Genomic DNA, 21,514 nt, shown 5'->3' with positions numbered 1-21,514 from the left:
CCAGGAGATGGGATGTTATGTTGAAATTGTAAAAGACGTTGGTGAAGCCTGATTTAGAGAATTGTGTGCAGTTTTGGTCACCTACCTACAGGAAAGATGTAAACAAGATAGAAAGAGTACAGAGAAAATTTACAAGGATGTTGACGGATCTGGAGGACCTGCATTATAAGGAAAGATCGAATAGGTTAGGACTATATTCTTTAGAACATAGAAGATTGAGAGGAGATTTGATAGAGGTATATAAAATTAAAAGGGGTATAGATAGGCTAAATTAAGCAGGCTTTTTCCACTGAGATTGGGTGGGACTATAACCATAGGTCATGCGTTAGGGTGAAAGGTGATAAGTTTAAGGGGAGCATAAGGGGAAACTTCTTTACTCAGAGGATTGTAAGAGTGTGGAACAAGCTGCCAACACAAGTGGTGCATGCGAGCTTGATTTCAATGTTTAAGCAGAAGTTCAGATAGGTACATGGATGGTAGGGGTATGGAGAGCTAAAGAGGTCAATGAGAGTAGGCAGTTTAAATGGTTTGGGCATGGACTAGATGGGCTGAAGGGCCCATTTTGGTGCTGTACTTTTCCATGACTCTAAGGTAGTGAACCATTGGAATTTTCTACCCCAGAGAATATTTAAGGATGAGACAGGGAGAGCTTTGGTCTGTAGGGGGAATCACAGGTAATCGGGAATAAGCAGCAAGTGTAGCTGAGGCCAAATCATATCTGCCGTGATCTTATGGAACGGTGAGGCAAGCTTAAGTCCTCTGGACTACCTTGTCTTTTATTATGTTCTTTAGGACCAATCTTTGGCAAGTCTAGATATCTGTTTTTCTTTTGCAGATCCATCATGTCCCAGAGGATATGCAAGAGTGAAGGGTGTTACTTGTGAAGGTGAGTTCAGACTGTTCAACTACTCCAGCCATAGCACAGATTAAATCATCCAGCCAGACTCAGACAGAGGATAATCACACATGGTTTTGACTGATAGTGAGCCAGCTTTCTTGTTTTACATTGTTTACATTTTTATTCCCATTGATGTCTTGATCTGCTCCATAAAGTATTACTTTAAACATTTGGGCAAGAGTAAGGGGAGACTGGTTCAAACATTTATTTAGGGTGGTTGTCAAAAAATTCTTCATATTAGGAGGTATTTAGTGTAAATTGGGTGACAACAGACCAGCTGTTCTTTATATTACCATCTCCCTATGTCCACTAATGGGAGATATAGTTGCCAGTCCATAAAAGGACTAAGGAACCAAGCATCCCATAGGCATGCATATTTGTGGCTTTATCAACTTAAAGCAGGATAGTCTAGGCTTAGGGAAACCTGCACAAGGGAGGAAAATGGAGTGAAGTAAATGTCATTAGATCAGCTGACTTTCAAATTAGCAGAAACGTTTCACTGTGACTTCTAATACTTTTGCCACATCTAATGGGCTGCTGTCCAGAACTTTTTAAGGAAACAAGTTACAGACAAAGACATACCTAGTGCGATTTCACATGTTTCTTCGCAGACTATTGTCTGGGTGCCAAGTGTAAACTAGCTATGGAATCCATCCAGTTTGGTGAATTCAAAGATAGATTGACAAACTTATTCGGTTCCTTACTCCACCAAAATTATGACCTTATTTTAAAGTTCTCCTAGAACTTTCATGTTTCACATAACCCCAGATCCATGACATTGGTCTGTTTGCTTCAATTAATAAGGAAATGGGTAATTTCTCATGTTTCTTTCTCACCAGATGTGAACGAGTGTGACGTGTTCCCTGGCGTTTGCACAAATGGACGTTGTGTAAACACACAGGGCTCCTTCAAGTGTGAATGTCCCGAAGGACTGACTCTAGATGGAACTGGGAGAACATGTGTCGGTGAGTACGGGTCACGGAAGAGCAGGAAGAAGAGAAAATAGTTTAGTGGATCCACCCCGCTGAAGGGGTACAGAAGGGAACTGAAAAAGTAACTAACAAGAGTGAAGTAGTGTGACCTGTGGAGAAGTAACATGGAGCAGCAGTAGAATATCCTGATATCGGAGTAAATATTCACAAATTCCTGAAGGTGGCAGGACAAATTGATAAGGCAGTGAAAGAACTTAATGGAGTACTTGGTTTTGTGAAGCAGCAACCACAAAAAAAAACTCAAGCTGAATCTGTATACATCAACTTAGATTTCTGCAGAAGAGTTGGATAGAATTCTATCCACTTCAGGAAGGAATATCCCTGGAAAGAGTACAGAAAAGGTTCACCAAAATGATACCAGGACTGATGAATTTGGTTATATTGGGAGACCAAAGCAGTCCAAGAAGACAGCTCACCACAGCATTTCAGAAAGAATAATAGGGATGGGCAATAAACGCTGGTCTTGTCAGCAGTGGTCAAATCCCATTAAGTAAATGATTAAACAGTCAAGGTGGCTGGGGTTATACTTCCTGAAGCAATGCTGAGCTAATAGAAGTATTCAAAATCATGAAGTGTATTGCCAAAGCCACAAGGAGAACCTTTCCACTGGGAAGAGGATTTGTAATGAGAGTTCAATGTTTAAAATAGTTATCCGGATTGCCAGATGGGGAGCAAGAAAAGATTTTTCACATGGAGTATTAGATCTGGAACACACTGCAGGAAAAATCTGCAGAAATAGATTCCATAGAAACTTCTAGAAGATAATTGGATGAGTATGGAGAAGGCTTAGTGCAGGATTAAACTGAACAGCTTGTGTCAAGACCTGGCATCGATCCAACAGTCTGCATGTCTCTGTTCTGTCCTGTAAGAGTTGATCATTCTAAGATCCCCAGTTGTTACCAGCATTCTTTTTGGTGTCTGTGGATATCTGCTCTGAGTAAGCTTAATACTGCATGGAGAATACAGCACACCCACTGAAGGGGGAGAGAGCAGGCTCTCCACACAGGCTAACTCCAATTACTTGATAACTACTAAAGTGGAGATTGTTCAATCTTGCAGTTAGAATCTAATAACCAAGACAGAAACTGTCCTTTCAGACAGCTTTGAACTCTCATGAATATCTAGGTATTCAGGATGGAGTTCGCTAACCTGAAGTGGGTGAATTTGAAACCAGTGAGCTGCTAATTCATTTTTAGCCAGACATGTATCCTTTTTTTTAGCATCTTTCACCTCTCTGCTTTTCAAAATATAATGTACAGGGTTGTTACTATAATTTATTTATAGGGATAATGAGAACAGTAAATCCTGCAACTACTCAGCAGTCAGGATACATTTGTGGGAAGAAAAAGCAGAATTAATGTTTCAGGTCAAAGTCCCTTCACCAGAACTGCAGGGGGGACAAAAGAAGCTTGTTAAGCTGCAGCTAGAGTGGGGAGGTTGCTGGCAAGGGCAGTATTTATTGTCAAACATAATGCATAGTGTACCAGAGGAACAAGCCCTTTGGCTCACAATATCGTACCAAACTAATTAAATGCCTAAGCTAATCTCTTCTGCCTGCACAATGTCCATATTTCTCCACTCTGTGCACATTCATGTGCCCATCTCAAGTGTCTCTTAAATACCTATATCAAATTTGCATCCACTCCCACCCCTGGCAGAGTATTCCAGACACCCAGCACAATGTGCAAAAAATAAACTTGCCCCGCACATCTACTTTGAACTTGCTCCACTCACTTTAAATGCTTGCTCTCTAGTATTAGGCATCCTAACTGTGGGTAAAGATACCAGTTCACTTCTCTCTTTATGCCTCTCATAATCTTATGACGTTCTAGCAGGTCTTCCCTTAGCTACCCAAGTTTGTCCAACCTCTCCTTGCAGTGTATACTCTTCAGTCCAGGCAGCATCCTTGCAAACCTCCTATGTAACCACATCTTTCCTGTAATGGGGCAACCAGAGTTGAATGCAGTACTCCAAATGTGACCAAACAATTCTAAAAAAAACTGCAACGTACCTTTCTGGCTCGACTAAGAAAGGAAAGGATGCTTCGTCCTGACGAAGGGTCTCGGCCCGAAACGTCAACTGTACCTCTTCCTAGAGATGCTGCCTGGCCTGCTGCGTTCACCAGCAACTTTGATGTGTGTTGCAAGCATGTCGTATGCTCTCTTTACCATCTCAAAGTTCAAAAAAGTTCAAAGTGAAATTTATTATCAGAGTACATGCATGTCACCACATACAACCCTGAGATTCTTTTTCTTTCAGGCATTCTCAGCAAATCTATAGAACAGTAACTGTAAACGGAATCAATGAACAACGAACTGTGCAACGAACTTCTCAACCTGTGCAGCCCTTTTCAGGCAGAATGGACTTGGATACCTAGATCCCTCTGTACATCAAGATTGTTAAGGGTCTTGCCATTAAAAGTATACTGTTCCTTTATATTTGATCTCCCAAAGTGCATCATCTTGCACTTGGCCTGACTAAACTTCATCTGCCATCTCTCTGCCTATCACTGCCACTGATTTATATCCAGCTGTATCCTTTAGTGACCTTCTACATTTCCACAATGCCACCAATTTTTGTCCAACCTTATTCACCCTTATGAAGGAGGTGATGAGCTGGTTTCTTGGACTACTTTGGTCTTTCCACATAACTCTGATAGGGTAAAATCAGAGTAGTCTTGGGGATGAGCTATAAACAAGGTTATCTGGCCAGTGAGTGAATGGGAACAGTTAGAGGGTGAGGGAGGGTGTAGAAGTTACAAAATGCAGAGGTGGAGAACAAACCCAGCAGGTCAGGCTGAGCAGGTCCCCTGTTCCCAGAGAAGCAAAACAACAGACGAGCTGAGCCAATATCACAGATGGATGATTGATACAGACAGAAGAATTAAGTTGCTTGCAGTTGTAAAGACTAGATAGAGTGGATATGGAAACTTTGGGAGAGTCTAGGACCAAAGGGCACAGACTCATAATTGAAGGAGAACCCTAGAACTTCTTCAGCCAGAAGGTGGTGAATCTGTAGAATTCATTATTACAGACAGCTGTGGAGGACAAGTCACTGGGTATATTTAAAGGGGAGGTTGGTAGGTTCTTGATTATGGGGAGAAGGCAGGAGAATGGGGTTAAGAGGGAAAATAATTTGGCCATGATCAATGGCGGAGCAGATTTGATGGACTGAATGGCCTAATTCTACTTCTAAAACTTCTGGTCTTATGCTTGCAGGATTCAATTTTGAGTCAGGAGCAGTTGGTCAACTGGTTTTGCTGATGGTGTGTTTACCCAGGCTGATCAATGCTAATGTATTTCTCTCATGCTGTCTTCCTCTGCTAGATGTCCGCTTGGAGCATTGCTACCTGAAGTGGGAGGAGGACGAATGCACAGAGCCAGTGGGTGGCCGCTTCCGCATTGATGCTTGCTGCTGTTCGATCGGCCATGCGTGGGGAGCAGACTGTGAGGAGTGCCCACAGCCTGGCACACTGGAATATGAGGCTATTTGCCCTAGGGGACCAGGTTTTGCCAACAGGGGTGATGTTTTGACAGGGAGGCCATTCTATAAAGGTAACCGCTCAATAAACCTGATTCAGTTGTTTTTATGACTCATTTGCATTCCAAGCTAGTAGACTAAGGGAATAGAAAAGAAAGAGGGACATAGATATGAAGAAGATTTTTGTCAGCAAAGAGGAAGGAAAATCCCAGGATGGCACATTTATATTAAACTCCAGGATACAGATTTGGCTCAATTTCAGGCAATCTCTTAATTTGGCTCAAATTCAGAGACAAGCTTCTGAGTAGATTTCAGAGTGAGCACCAGTAATTGGCCTCCTGGTGTGGAGTGCTAGGGATCAGCCAGCTAGTTTCTGACAGGTCGATAATCTAAACTGCAGTTCCCTGGGATTATTGTGAAAGTAAAAATGCAGTTTAAATCTAGTCAATCTGCTTTTCCAGCTATGGTCACAGGGCCAATTTCTCCATCTTCCATAAAGTGTGGACGTGATTTAAATTGTATTTAATCTCTTGAGATCTATGAATGGAAGTAGGTCAGTCTGACTTTTTCAGTTTGACTTGTACTCAGATTGATTGTCCTGTTTTATTACAGGGAATGTTTCCGGAAAAAACTGTTTGGGACTGAAAATCCTCTGGAAACCTGTCCTCCCCTCACAGGATGTCCAAAGTTATTCACTGGCTACATTAAATGTCTTATTGTTTTTCAGATATCAATGAATGTAAGGTATTCTCCAGCCTGTGCACATATGGAACATGTCGTAACACAATTGGCAGCTTTAAGTGTCGTTGTGAGAATGGCTTTGCCCTAAACATGGAGGAGAGGAATTGTACAGGTGGGATATTATTAGGAAAGGCAAACTACAGTTCATATTTAAGACACAAGAATGTATTCCACTCCATCCTTCTTCATCTGCCCTGTGGCATTAAGTTATGTTTTATCTTCCTTTGTTTGTTTCTTCTCTCTCATTCATTTCTCTCTCTCTCTCAATCTCTCTCTCTCTCTCTCTCTCTATCACATACTCTCTCTCACTCTCTCACTGTTTTGAATCTCAGTCTTCTACTCCTTTCCTGTTCATCTCTTTCCTTCTGTCTTTAATTTTCTTTCTCGCTCCCTCTCCCTCACACTAATTCACCTATCATCTCCTTTCCTTTATCTGCAGATATCAACGAATGCCGCATTTCACCAGATCTCTGTGGGCACGGTACCTGTGTGAACACACCAGGCAGTTTCGAATGCGAGTGTTTTGATGGATATGAAAGTGGTTTTATGATGATGAAAACCTGTATGGGTAAGTGGCAACCACCGGCCAATTATTGCTTGGCCAGCTGTGTTTCACAGCAAATAAAAGTAAATTGTAATAGTCCAACATTGAGAGAATGGCCAGGAGATTGGTTCCAATTATGGAGTGTAGAATTAAGGGCATAGACTGAGGCCAAGTGGCTGACCTTGTAGGGAAGAGTACAAATTTCATTACGTGGAGAGTTGCAAAGCTTTGTAACGCTCTGCTTTAAAAGGCTGCAGTACTCAAACATTAAATATATCCAAGGTTGTGACCGAGAGAATTTTGAACCTAATGATATGGAGCTCAAGCTGAAAAAGGAACCTGAGACCATGGAACAACCATAATCTTAATGAATGGCAGTGCAGGCTGAGAGAGCACATGGCCTTTTCTCACCTGTATTTCCAGTATTCTCACATTGGCCATCCACTGAGGTCTAATGTGAATCTTTGATTTTCCAGCAACCAAGGCCCTGTTGGGAGAGTGCAGAGACAGGAGCGAGAACGGAACAGGGATATGGTTCCCACCGTTCCCATACCAATATCTTATTAATGACATGTCTGCAAGTGCTTATGTGGGCTTTTAATGTACCAAATTAAAATTCTTGTAGATGCCTTTAAACTTAATGGGTTATAAATAGTTTCTCAAGCAATGTAGTGGTAAGAATTGTAATATTTTTTCCATGTCACTTAAGTAAGAGTTTCTTAATTGTGTTATGTTTTTATCTTTTTATGTGGAGGCAGCCTCCCTGAATTTTCTCCCAACATCTCCCATGATCCCCAGTAGTCTGCATGGCTTCTCTTTGATCCCATTAACTTTCACACCATCTCCTATTTCCTTCACTGTTTTCAATTACTCCCATTGGCTGAATTTACCTCTTCTAGATCCTATCAGTTCCCAGAACACATTAAGTGCCTCCCGATGTTCCCAGTGGTGTCCAGAGGTTCCTGTGTTCCAATGATTGGAACAACTTGAAGCCCATGGGACACATGCTATGCCTTAGCAAGCTTGGCACCACATCGTGACACAGACTAAACTGGGAATGCCAGCCCTGCTGAGACTCCTTCATATACATCTGGCCTTATATTTCCACAGCTGGTGCCAGAACTGGAAATACACTGAAGCCCAGCACTCGCTCTTGGACCAGCCACAGACACCCATCTTGGTGGCCTCTCTAAATGGTTTCCACATGTCACAGTGAATGGGTTTGGGAGAGAAGCTGCCAAAAAAGAGCTGGAACCTGCCAATCTGTGCTGTTAGGAGAATCTGTAGAACACTTAATAAATGCCACGCTGTGGACACAGTGAGAGTCAGAGTACATTTCCAAAGCTATGTTGTTGGATCCACAATTAGAAGTGTGGAAGAAATGTACCACTAGCTTCAGTTCGTCTCACTGCACAGAAACAACATACTGCCCCAGGTCCACTGAGTCCACACCGTACAATGCTTTAAGTTGTTAAACTGAAGGGAAAGGAGCTAACGGCAATAGGAACAGACCCTCCAGCCCAACAGGTCTTTGCTGACCATAAATTCCTCTCCATATTGATCCCACATACCAGCTCAGTCCATAGCCAACTATGCCTTGGTGATTCAAATGCTGGTCTAGATGCTTCTTAAGTTTTCTGTAAATATACGGACAGAGACCTGCAAGTTTCATAAGTCAATTGCTTAACTTATATGCATGTCTGCACCAACATTCCCCGACTTGCACCTTTACCAACATGACCCTACCCATTCTCTGACCCTTCCACTTGATACCAGCTCACAAAAAATTCTCCACCTCATAATTCCCTGTTTAAACCCTCCTCCTCACACTCCAATACAAACCCTTCTCCTCGATCCTCCTGTACAGACCCTCCTCGTTATAATTATTCCTAAACACTGTCAGCATTGAGGAGTTGAAAACTTGTCACTTCCTTAAACACTATTTTGTATATTAATATATTAAATTCTGTCCATGTATTTACAGAACGAAGAACAATTAATTCACTGAGGGTCTGCTGTGTGTGCGTTTCAGTCAAGAATCGTAAAACCATATTGTCATTCCATGACCTCAGTAAGGTTGAACTGGGGGGGGGGGTATAGTTTCCATTTGCAAAGCTGATACCACTCTTCTGTTTCTTGGTACAGACATCGACGAGTGTGAGAGAGACCCTTTGCTGTGTCGGGGCGGAACTTGTGTGAACACAGATGGCAGCTATGAATGCATCTGCCCCCCAGGTCATGAGTTGACCTCCGAGGGTGACGGCTGTGTGGGTGAGCAGCTTCACAAATCTACCTGAAAATACATTTAATGGATGCTTATATTTGAACCCTGAAGCCGCTTATGAGAAGTTACGTCGATGGAAGGAAGGCTTAGCTTCCTACCACCGGAGCATGACGAACCAAGAATTGGCAACTCAGGTTGGAGGTCTTGTCACCTGATCCCTCTTCCTAACCTGCAAACTTCAGGGTTACCACCTGACAGTGTCAGCAGGCTTGCCCCTTGATGTAAATACTCCTTATCCCCACACCTCCCATCCCACCAATTGTTGATCCCAAAGGCTTCGGAAATAATCCCGGCTGTTTTGACTGTTTTCTGACTGTTATTTTCTGTGAGGAATGTACTATGAATATCTTACGCTCACAATTCTATTCCACATTACAGATATCGATGAATGCTCTCTAAGTGACAACCTGTGCAAGAATGGGCGCTGTGTGAACATGATTGGGACCTACCAATGTGCCTGTGACTCAGGTTATCAGTCCACCAATGACAGACAGGGCTGTGTGGGTAAGAAACTTTCCGTATAGTCAGACTCGCAGTGGATAAACTCCCTTGCAGCTGTGGAGTGGGCGAACCTTAGTCAATACAGTAAAGTGCAAACCAGGGACTAACCTTGAAAGTGTTATTTTCCACAAATACCATTTGAACGACCAGATGCCTATGCAGCCTTGGCCACACGGGAACAGTAATGCATCTGAGGTTAGACTTGGTGAAAGAAGATTTACAATTGTGCAGTGCTACTCTACTACAGCCACACACCCTCCTTATCATCATTTCCCTGAGTTCCTTCTTCTCTCCTACCAATCTCACCGACCATTACATCCATCTGTTTAGCTTATTCAACACTCCATTCTTACTCTAGGGACATTTCAAGTTGTCTCCTTATTCCAATGAACTACTTGTTCAAAGAGATGACTATGGTAAATTACACCACAATCTAATTGTACTTTGAAGAAGCAAGCTTCCCCAACTGCTCTTCTAAGTTTTGTATGATATTCACAAAATGCTGGAGGAACTCAGCAGGTCAGCCAGCATCAATAGAGAGGATTAAATGGCTGAAATTTTAAGCCAAGCATGGGATTTCAGGATCAAGATCAAGATCAAGAACATGTCTCAGCCTAAAACATCAACTGTTTATTCCTCTCCATAGATGCAGCCCGACCTGCCAAGTTTCTCCAATATTTTGTGTGTGTTGTTCTGGATTTCTAGCATCTACAGAATCTCTTGTGTTTTTGTATGATATTCCCTTTGAGCCATATGTCTTTATGACATTTGCTCACTCCATTTCTTACAGTAGAAGACTAAACAAAATCCTTTCCTTTCCAAACTAAGCCAGTCCCAATTTTCTGATTCTTTCCTCAGAAGATTACCCCTTCAAGCTGCATATTAAATTGGTTGTCTTTCATTGAATCTTTTGAGATCTTTTACAGCCTTGTTTGATAACATTCATGTGCTGAGGTAGAACTGCATTTTGTTTGAAATGATTCCTCTGGTCACCAGAAGGTGTGTTTGTGAGAATCTGCTATCGGATGTCTTCTTCCTGTTTCAGATATTGATGAATGCACCATTATGAATGGGGGATGTGATACACATTGCACGAACTCAGAAGGAAGCTATGAGTGCAGCTGTAGCGAAGGTTACGCTCTGATGCCTGATAAGAGAACGTGTGCAGGTAAGCAGCATGGCACATACAGCACTGACCATATCCTATCAACCATCAGGCTAATTTCAACCAATGTTGCATCTTGGGGATGATCCCCTGTAAAGTGTTATTTTTATTTATGTCAGACTGACGTGATTAACTTGATATACTGAGGATTTAGATTCACATTGAAACAATATGGACTTGGTCCTTACGTTTGAAGGATGAAACCTAACAGTTGTCTCTGAAGAATTCAACTGGTCTTTCTGAGCCTTCTTACTTTTGGGAACTAAAGCTATTGAGAACTAAAGCTATTCAGGAATATGGGCAACGAGTTAGGCTACATATTAACCATGGTTTTATTAATGATAGAAGAAGTTTAAAGTGTTAAGTGCCATCACCAAGTTATCATAGTTAGCTGTGGTGGGAATTTGGTTGCTCCCATTAATAGTGTGTCCTGCAGTACACATATGATCTGTTGCTTCCAGCACACTCACCCTTACCAACTGGATGGAGGGTACACAACAACAGAGGATTCTGCAGAAAATTAGTGCATGAAATTGGAGTGAAATGAAACGTGATTCTGATTTTAATTTATTCAGATATTGATGAATGTGAGGAGAATCCTGATATTTGTGAAGGTGGGCAATGTACCAACATCCCTGGAGAATATCGCTGCCTCTGCTATGATGGATTCATGGCTTCCATGGACATGAGGACTTGTCTGGGTAAGTACGAAAGCCTGTAAATGTTATTCGTAGTGCAAGGAGATTTCACGTGTAAATTAATGACATCACTCTTGGGCTAGAATACTCTGAACTAGTTCACCGTTTTTCAAATACCATTCGTTGAGTTTAATGTGGATATCAGATTTGTGATTCAGGCTCAGTTCCCTGGTGTCACCAGTCCTGGATAAGTCACACAGTATGTGTGGAGAGCAAATTTTATTTTTCCTGCATTTTCCCTGAGGGCAGGGGAAACAAAGATAATTTTTTTCACACATATTATATTGTTACAATAGTTATGCTTTGACTCATGATATTTAGTGTCCCTACCTGCTCTTGGAGAGATGGACATGAACTATAATCCTTCAGAGGAGGGTGGGTGATGGTGAGTGCAACTGGAAGGGCTGGACGCAGTGGGCAGTAGGCATTAGGAGGAGGGGTCCGGTTGAAAGGAAGAATCTATTAGTGTGTGGGTGGGGTATAGGGGGAAGGGGCCCAGTAGTGAATGAGTTGAGGGAGACAAAGACCCTGTGGTCACGGGTAGCGGGTGAGCTGAGGTTGGGTGAGAGGAGGTGTCCAGAGTGTGTGGATTGTGTGAAGAAGGTTGGGTTGGTGGGAGGAAGGGCCCAGAGGTATGTGCGGTGCGGAGGATGAAAGGAACCAAGTGGTGACTAAGTTGGAGAAGATGTGCTGGAGTGAAAAATCCAGCAGTTGGTGGAAGGTCGTTTGTGATTTATAATGGTGTGTGGAGGGGTGGGGAATCAATGACTTTTGTTATCACATAACAGATTGTAAGCCAGTGCTGATTCTCATCTGCAACCAAAGGAATTCCACAACAGTCTTTCAAGTTAAGCTGCAGAACCTCAGTTTAGTACAACAGGGTGCTGGCTCAACCTGTGAACCAGTGACTTCAATTTGTGTGATGTTTAATTCCATTATATGATATGGGGGAAAAAATCTGTCATGTCGAACTTCCTTTCCAGATGTTAATGAGTGTGAGTTGAATCCAAATATCTGTCTCCATGGTGACTGTGAGAATACCAAAGGCTCTTTCATCTGCCATTGCCAGCTGGGATATTTTGTGAAGAAAGGAACCACAGGATGCACAGGTTAGAGCTCTACTTGTTTCCAGTCTTAATGAAGCATCTCGGCCTGAAATGTCGACTGCTTATTCCCCCTATAGATGCTACCTGACCTGCTGAGTTCCTCCAGCATTTTGAGTGGTGTCTTTTTGTTCATCTAAAATGACCCATTAAAGTGAAAAATTAAAGCCTACACTGAAATCAAATTAGAACTTGAACAAGTATTGCAAATACTGTATTTCTAATTTATTTTTGAGTTTAAGCTGCTGATGTCCTGGTTTACATAGCCTTGCACCTTCTGGCACCCTCACTGTTTATACGTTTATATCTTGTCATCTCTGACTTGACTTCATTTTATCACAGCCTCAGAAGCCTTGGACCTTCTTTCATGCTCCTCCCTTCCCTTTTCCTGCAGTCCACACTCTTTCAATGAATGCTTCCATGTACTCGCTTCTGCCTTGGCAATACCCCTGTGTCCCCAGCTCAGAAAATGATATGTCACATTTTCCATTTCCCACATCAGTTATGGCAAAACCTCTTAAAAGGTTGGGTTGAGTTCCTTCTGTGCCCTGCCTGGGGAATATTCAGTCAAATCCACATCCAAACATGTTGCTCTGGATTTTTCGGAGATTCAAAGAACATTTATTATCAAAGTTCGTGTGTGGTATACATCCCTGAAATTTGTCTTCCCCGCAGACAGCCATGAAACAAATGAGAACCATGGAATCAAACAAAAATATCAAACATCAAACATCAAACATCAAACCCCTTCCCCCCACCCCAGCACAAAAAAATCATGCAACTGGCAACAAAAAAAAGTGCGTGGAAACAGAATATAAAAGACAAAATCAAAAGGCACATCTCTGTACACTTTAGCTCAGTGTTGATTATCTGCAGGCCGCCCTGATTCAAAATTGCCCAAAAATAGTAACAATAAAGAGCAACCAGAACACACAATAAAGCTGAATTAGAGTCCAGATCTCCAATCCACATTGATTAAACCTTGCCCCAGCACCATCTGCTGACAGCATCGAGGGAGAGAGCGAGCCATCACTCAAACAATAACGTTCTTAAGATGCCAGCCTGGTATCAGCGGCCAAATAAGTCAGCTTGTTCCTAGTCTGTTGCCTTACTCTTTCCAACCCTGCCTATGTTTCCTACATTACAACAGTGATGACATTTGGTTGCTCTTTAACTGTTGGATATCCTATGGTATTAACTGCAAGACCAATCCTTCCCTTCCTCTTCCTTTGCCTTCCAATCCCTCAAAATAGAAAAGTTTTGAAACCTGTGATGTTTAAGCAATGTAAATCCCTTAAAATGAGCCTGCAGCTTGAAACCAACAGTTCTGAGCTACTGGGTCTATCTCCCTGTGACTCTGTGAGTTTCCTATGAGTTTTCCGGTTTCCTCCTATATCCCGAAGATGTGCCGGTCAAATAGGTTAATTGATCATTATAGACGAGTGAAAAAATCTGAGGGAGTTGAAGGGAGTGTGGAGAGAATTAATAATAGAATTTGTGTCGGCTTGGTGTAAATTGGGTGCTTGACGGTTGGCTGAAGGGGCTGTCTTCATCCTTTATGACTCAGTGGTTTCAAAAATAATAAAAGGTTATTACTTTTGATTGAGTGTATTGCTCAAGCTGTATAAGGCACTGGTACAGGCCTCAGAATATTGTGAGCAGTTTTGAGCTTTTTAAGAAAGAGTGTGCTGATATTGGAGAGGGTTCAGAGGAGGTTCACGAGAATGATTCTGGGATTGAAAGGCTTATCATATGAACAGTGATTGAAGGCTCTGGGACTGTACTCGCTGGAATTTAGAAGAATGAGGGGAGGATCTCATTGAAACTTATCAAATGTTGTAAGGCCTAGATAGACTGAATGTGAAGAGGATATTTCCTTAGCTTGAGGTATCTAGGACCGGGGGCACAGCCTCAATGTAGAGGGGCGTCCATTTGGAACAGAAATTAGGAAGAATTTCTTTAGCCAACGGGTGGTGAATCTGTGTTGCCACAGGTGTCTGTGGAGACCAGGTCACTGGGTGCATTTAAAGTGGAGGTAGATGTGTTCTTGATTAGTCAGGGCGTGAAAGGTTATGGAGAGAAGACAGGCAAATGAGGTTGAGAGGAAAACGGATCAGCTGTGATGAAATGGCAGCGCAGACTCAATGGGCCAAATGGCTCAATTCTTCTCCTGTTTTATGGCTCTATTATCAAGATACTACTACTACCTCTGGTTGCTAATTCCAATAACAGGTTTATCAAGTTTAAATTGTTAAAGTAGGTAATTAGAAAAATATCCATATTTTGGATGTATTAGAAGCATGATACTTTGGCACCAGGATTATTTAAGTCTGAGACCATCCCTTGTTTAATTGAAATCAAGGGATCTGCAGAAGCAGAGGGATAAAGTTGAACTACGGCATTAGAAAGATTGGATTGCTGTGGTTAAGGGCTTCAAGAAGCCAAGAAAATTCTATTGTTCTAAACTACTAATATACCTGAACTCCTCTATGGACTACTGTCTGGGTTCTTTAAGGTTGTTATAGCCAGGGGTGATTAGCTTCCACTACCTATTAAACGCTCCCAATGGTGTGTGTCTCAAATAGCCTCTTACAACCAAGTTCAGCTCCTGGCCTTCACATGTCGCGTAGCTACTAAGCCTATTGGAACTATTTCTACGAAAAGAAGAAGGGACAAAGGCAGGTTACTGGTGCCTTAAAACCAGTTGCTTCGGGCAGATCGGGCTCATCAGCTGTGGTTGGCAGCTCATCTCAGAGAAGAAACTCTGATCTCTAACCTGCACCATCTTGCGCTATACCCAATCATGGAGAAGGCTTTTGAGTAAACCCTGAAGAAAAATTCAGAGCTGGAGTCCCTAAAGCAGTCCTATGTTGAGTTCAACGCTGACTGGCAACTCCTGAAATGCCACTAGTTGCAATCTGTATTGGTCTGTGCTGTTCCTTTGGATTCATCAGCTGCATGAAGAGCAGGAGCTGCCAGATGTGCAATGGCTTGCTCTCCATATTGTACTGTCCTGGCTTGCATATCACACAGACAACATCCATCGTCAACCCCGACCAACAGAGGACTTCACGACTATGGACTGTCTTCAGATCTCCTACATTAGCCAGCCATTGTCTCTACTAATTTGCAGTATATTGAGAACTTGTCATAACATTAATAGCTCAGTGAAGTTATGGAATGGTTGGATAAAGCCATCACTTAAAACAGAAGAGGCAATGAATTAGGATATCACCCAGGTATTGTCTTAATACCACCAATCCAGAACCCCTTCCAACATTCTTGTGAATTTCTAGAATATTATATCTTTGATCAAATTAAATGTCACAAAGTTTGGTTCCTTGGTCCTAATTTTAATCTAAATTTGCTATGTTGTGTAATCAGAGGCTCTTGAGCAACTCATGACCCTCCTAACTTTTTCATAGATATTGACGAATGTGAAATTGGAGCTCACAACTGTGACATGCACGCCTCCTGTGTGAACGTGCCAGGGAGCTTCAAGTGCAAATGTCGTGATGGATGGATCGGAGATGGTCTTGAGTGCATCGGTGAGTACGTTAGTGATTGGCATTTTGTTTCTGTTCAATCATATTTAGCAAATCCACTTTACAATAAGAAAGAGAAAACATGTCGGGGGAATGTTCTCTCAGTACTTCAGAAATAAACAGCAAAAACTTTGAAATGAGAGAGACTACTGCTTCAGACTTTGCAATCACAACTCTTTGGTGAGTGTAAAGTTAGCTTCTTCTGCATATTCACTCTTTGAGTCTTCCATTTGAGTTGGCTATTGTGGCCTCATGACTCATTGACAGTACTGCTGTATTTATTGAATAGCATTTGAGCATTCAAGACTTCACAATTTGCTTATTTAAGGTGATGAGATAATAAAGCCATCACAACTTTTCTGTTCACTCACCCACCTCCCACCAATCCCTGATGAGCTTTTCATGGTTACTCTTGGAAACTTTCAACACTTAACAACTCGAGATTTTAACACCATGTATTCCTCCTTGCTACCAGGTGCAGCCTGGTATCCTGCAGTTAAAATCCATCTCTGTGCCAAGTTAACAAGCTGGATAATTTTTCCCTGAGCTAGGGAGGTGTCCTGTCAATACACTTTCACAGCAAGGTATAAATAGTAACAATATAAGCTGGAAATTGCTGAGTTGCCGTACCTTAGTGTTGTTGGGTTATCGAAAGACATGACAGAAACTTGGGCACTATTTAAGACTGTGCTGCAGTCAAGCACTGAAGATCAAGGAGATTCTAACCCTGCCTAACACAGTGAAGGATTTACTGTGAGTTTTGACTTCTGGTGACCTTTGATTGTTGTGTTGCAGATTTGGATGAGTGTGCGACCGAAGAGCACCAATGCAACCCCAGCGCCAACTGCATGAACACACCAGGCTCATACCGCTGTGCCTGCAAAGATGGCTTCAGTGGGGATGGCTTCAGCTGCTCAGGTAATGAGATCCTGGTGAGGGAATATGAGAGAGAGAGAAAAGTCTTAGGTACATATTTACAGCTAGGACGCCTAAGGCTTTCACACAGTGCTGTATTTGTCAATGTAGAGCGGAGAGCAAGTTTGTATATCTGGCAGGAGCAAAGAATGTTGGAAATGGCAAGAGTGGAGAGCCACGGGGGTGGTGTAGCACAGGTGACAAAGGAAGAGTGCTGGGGTGGAGGGTGGCGCAGATGCAGGCACACCCAGTCCTGAGACACCAGGTAAGGTCACTTGATTCCAAACATCTGGTTTATTAATCATTACAGAATGTCTCTCTGGTACTTCCTGCTCCCTCTCCTCTCTTTTCCCCTTTTCCCAACCTCTCCCTGGCCCCGTCCCACTCTTCAGTTCACAATAGAGACCTATATCAGAATCAGGTTTATCATCAGTCACATACGTCATTAAATTTGTTCGTTTTTTGTTGTTGCAGCAGCAGTACAGTGCAATAAAAAATTACTACAGTACTGTGCAAACGTCTTATGCACCCTAGCTAGATATATGTGTGTAAGTCTTTTGCACGGTACTGTAGTTAGAAAGAGAGAGAGAGAAAGAGAGATCATTGAGCTGTTGTATCATCATCTCAGAATATGAGCAGTTCTAGACTGGTGGGATGAGTCTCTGTTTTTTTGAGAGCCTTGTGACCCCCTAATCTCACAGCAGTATACTGTGCTGTCTCCAGAATCAAGAGATTCTCATGATGCCCACCTCCTAACACTACATTCAAAATCCCCATTCTTATAGTGAGATGTGCTGCAAGATTTTTCTATTCTGTAGCAAGATGAATTTTTTTCATTTTAACTTAAAAAGTGGATTGAAACACATTGATGTTCCATGCTGGGATGTAGTTGATAAGAACCATACCATAGAATCATAGAAACTACAGCACAGAAACAAGCCTTTTGGCCCTTCTTGGCTGTGCCGAACCATTTTCTGCCTAGTCCCACTGACCTGCACATGGACCATATCCCTCCATACACCTCCCACCCATGTATCTGTCCAATTTATTCTTAAATGTTAAAAAAGAACCCGCATTTACCACCTCATCTGGCAGTTCATTCCATACTCCTACTACTCTCTGTGTGAAGAAGCCCCCACTAATGTTCCCTTTGAACTTTTCACCCCTCACCCTTAACCCATGTCCTCTGGTTTTTTTCTCCCCTTGCCTCAGTGGAAAAAGCCTGCTTGCATTCACTCTATCTATACCCACATAATTTTATATACCTCTATCAAATCTCCCCCTCATTCTTCTACGCTCCAGGGAATAAAGTCCTAACCTATTCAACCTTTCTCTGTAACTGAGTTTCTCAAGTCCTGGCAACATCCTTGTAAACCTTCTCTGCACTCTTTCAACCTTATTTATATCCTTCCTGTAATTTGGTGACCAAAACTGAACACAATACTCAAGATTTGGCCTCACCAATGCCTTATACAACCTCATCATAACATTCCAGCTCTTATACTCAATACTTTGATTAATAAATTAATATAAATACTCAATACTTTGATTAATAAATTAATATAAATATTGAAAACCTACAGCACAATACAGGCCCCTCAGCCCACAAAGCTGTGCTGAACATGTCCTTACCTTAGAAATTACCTAGGCTTACCCATAGCCCTCTATTTTTCTAAGCTCCATGTATCTATCCAGGAGCCTCTTAAAAGACCCTATTGTTTCCGCCTCCACCGCCGCCGCCAGCAGCCCATTCAACGCACTCACTACTCTCTGCGTAAAAAACTTACTCCTGACGTTTCCTCTGTCCCTACTTCCAAGCACCTTAAAACTATGCCCTCTCGTGCTAGCCATTTCAGCCCTGGGGAAAAAGCCTCTGACTATCCACACGACCAATGCCTCTCATCATCTTGTACACCTCTATCAGGTCACCTCTCATCCTCCGTCTCTCCAAGGAGAAAAGGCTGAGTTCACTCAACCTATTCTCATAAGGCATACTCCCCAATCCAGACAACATCCTTGTAAATCTCCTCTGCACCCTTTCTATGTCCTTCCTGTAGTGAGGCGACCAGAATAGAGCACAGTACTCCAAGTGGGGTCTGACCAGGGTCCTATATAGCTGCAACATTACCTCTCGCCTCTTAAACTCAATCCCACAAAAAGCTCAGATACTGCTGGCCTTCTTTACTGATGTGCAATCAGTGATTTGGAAAGGAGTATATCTCAAACATTTCTTAACGGTTACATCCCAGCTTGTAGTTTACCTAAGGAGCAGAGTCTCACTCTAAACGTCAGATGTATCCAAAGATTTTTATCCAACAAAATCAGTCTGAAAATTTGTGTCACTTTGACAAAGAGCAGTTAAGTACCACATTACATTCAGAGAGAGCTGCCTGTAGACACAAATCTCATACAATTTAAGTCATTCCCAATTAGGCTGTACCATTGTTTCAACAGATAATATTCTCATTTAATGCTTCTCACAGCCATAAATCCCAAAAGGAATGAGTCATTCAGGAAAATACAATGAGGAAACCTTTATTTACAGGAAGCAATTAAACATCTTTTACTCAAGTTTCTGTACCATTCTTCATATACAGCTAACCAGTCCAGTCAAAATGAAATAATTTATATCCTCAGATATAGTTTTCTGTTTCCTCCAATACTGAGCACTACAGCAGCAACATACAATACACAGAGCATTTTTATACTTAAATATACTATAGTAAAAATGAGGTGGATTTCTCAACACTAGGATATAAATGGTTGGATTTTATGACACTGTCATGCACAGGAAGGATAAATGGGAAGATCTTCCAACACTGGAATACACTCAATAAATGGCAAGGTTTCCCTCACAGCTGGGGATAAAGGTAGTGGGGTCATCTACCACTTGAAATAGGGAAAATCCCCATTTCCGGGATCCCTGCCATATAAATGGATAAGATTTTCAACTATAAATAAATGTTTCCCCATTACACACGTGCCATATCATTGGGAAGGACCTTCAACACTTGGAACTAATTGTAGTTGTTTCCCCAATAAACCATGTGAAGTTGAACAATTTCTTCTAAATTTGCAGACCTACCATACTAGGGAGCACGAACAAGTTTGCGTATCAGATTACTGTCAGAAAGCAGGGCAGGTGAGACTTAAATGTAACTTCTGGATATTATCCCATATATGCAATGGTTCCTCTATGCACAAAAAATTCAGAAGAACCTCAGATGCTGGAAATCTCACCACTCTTTCCCAGTTCTGACAAAATGTAGCAGACCTAAACTGTTGGCTGTTTCTCTCTCTCTAGGTGCTGCCTGATCTGCTGCATATTGTCCAGAATATTGTTTTTAATTTCCCTAAGCACAATGTAGCCTGTATATGCAAGGAATCCTTGTATCAGGGCATTATCTACACAAATCTCCAAGAGTATGTTTTGCACCAGTAAATGGTACACACTGTTACTATGTTTCTCTGTAGATGTTGATGAGTGTGCAGAAAACGTGAATCTATGCGAGAACGGTCAATGTCTGAATGCTCCTGGGGGATATCGCTGTGAATGTGAAATGGGATTCACGCCAACAGAAGACAGCAGGGCTTGCCAAGGTAAGGCTGGAAGAAAGGATTCACCTTGAGGTCCCAAGGCAGGCACATTCCATTGAATGTTCTGCCATATTATTTAAAGCATAGCTGCTGACTGACAGGCATAGATGCATAAATATAGAGAAGCACTTCCTGCCAATAACCAGGATCTTCCACCTCAACTTCACTCCCTCCCCGAGTATAGGCTTCCTTTTGTGCATTCTCTGATTGGAGGAGTTAAATTGAATGGATAGCAATATCATATCAGGACAATCTACTTAAAGATCCATAGAACTACTGATAGTATTAATCCTTTGCCCATGGGTACTTAAAATCAGATCATGTAATGTATCCAAAAATTCTAGTTTTGGCAATGATTTGCTTTTCAGGTAGGTTGAAAAATATTGAACATACACACAGGTTGCTGTATAACCTCTGGTGCAACAGCACAGAAACTATTGCGAGTCTGTCAGATTTTTATCTTTCACATTTCCAGTAATATTACCATGTGTTTACAGATATTGATGAATGCACCTTTCAGAACATTTGCGTTTTTGGCACTTGCCAGAACCTACCTGGAATGTTCCGTTGTGTTTGTGATGATGGCTACGAGCTGGATAGAAGTGGTGGCAATTGCACAGGTGAGTTCATATTTACAATGGAGACATGTGGCATTCAACCTTGTTATTGGTTTATTGGTTATTATTGTTGGTTTATTAGAATCAGAATTTGGTTTATTGTTGTGACATGGCCTGGTGTGGATACACCACTGCCCTTGTTTGGAAAAGCTCACAAAAAGTAGTGGGTGCAGCCTAGTCCATCGCGGGTAAAGCCCTCCCCACTACTGAGCTCACCCACATGGAGCACTGTCGCAGGAAAGCAGCATCCATCATCCAGGGCCATGCTCTCTTTTCACTGCTGCCATTAGAAAGAAGGTACAGGAGCCTCAGAACCCACACCACCAGGTTCAGGAACAGTTATTACCCTACAACAATCAGGTTATTGAATCAAAGCAGGTAACTTCACTCACCCCATCACTGATCTGTTCCCATAACCCATGGATGCACTTTCA

At 42.1% G+C, this 21,514-nt stretch overlaps 1 protein-coding gene across 3 annotated transcripts in view; it reads left to right on the top strand.

Moving 5' to 3' along the window:
- fbn2b (fibrillin 2b) overlaps nucleotides 1-21,514 on the top strand; it is a 287,896-nt gene that overhangs the window by 220,218 nt on the left and 46,164 nt on the right. For all 3 annotated transcript variants that reach the window (XM_063032677.1, XM_063032678.1, XM_063032679.1), the window contains 14 exons: nucleotides 836-886; nucleotides 1,738-1,863; nucleotides 5,217-5,444; nucleotides 6,098-6,223; nucleotides 6,551-6,679; nucleotides 8,801-8,926; nucleotides 9,318-9,443; nucleotides 10,486-10,608; nucleotides 11,181-11,306; nucleotides 12,287-12,412; nucleotides 15,832-15,954; nucleotides 16,747-16,869; nucleotides 20,341-20,466; nucleotides 20,961-21,083. In XM_063032677.1, coding sequence (XP_062888747.1) covers nucleotides 836-886; nucleotides 1,738-1,863; nucleotides 5,217-5,444; nucleotides 6,098-6,223; nucleotides 6,551-6,679; nucleotides 8,801-8,926; nucleotides 9,318-9,443; nucleotides 10,486-10,608; nucleotides 11,181-11,306; nucleotides 12,287-12,412; nucleotides 15,832-15,954; nucleotides 16,747-16,869; nucleotides 20,341-20,466; nucleotides 20,961-21,083 — 1,782 coding nt within the window. The remainder of the gene's footprint in view (nucleotides 1-835; nucleotides 887-1,737; nucleotides 1,864-5,216; nucleotides 5,445-6,097; nucleotides 6,224-6,550; nucleotides 6,680-8,800; nucleotides 8,927-9,317; nucleotides 9,444-10,485; nucleotides 10,609-11,180; nucleotides 11,307-12,286; nucleotides 12,413-15,831; nucleotides 15,955-16,746; nucleotides 16,870-20,340; nucleotides 20,467-20,960; nucleotides 21,084-21,514) is intronic.

Source organism: Mobula hypostoma, chromosome 24 (genome assembly GCF_963921235.1).
Source record: "Mobula hypostoma chromosome 24, sMobHyp1.1, whole genome shotgun sequence".
In the NCBI taxonomy this organism is placed as follows: domain Eukaryota; kingdom Metazoa; phylum Chordata; class Chondrichthyes; order Myliobatiformes; family Myliobatidae; genus Mobula; species Mobula hypostoma.
Note: the sequence above shows the minus strand (reverse complement) of the source record. Positions and strands in the feature narration are given on the sequence as shown.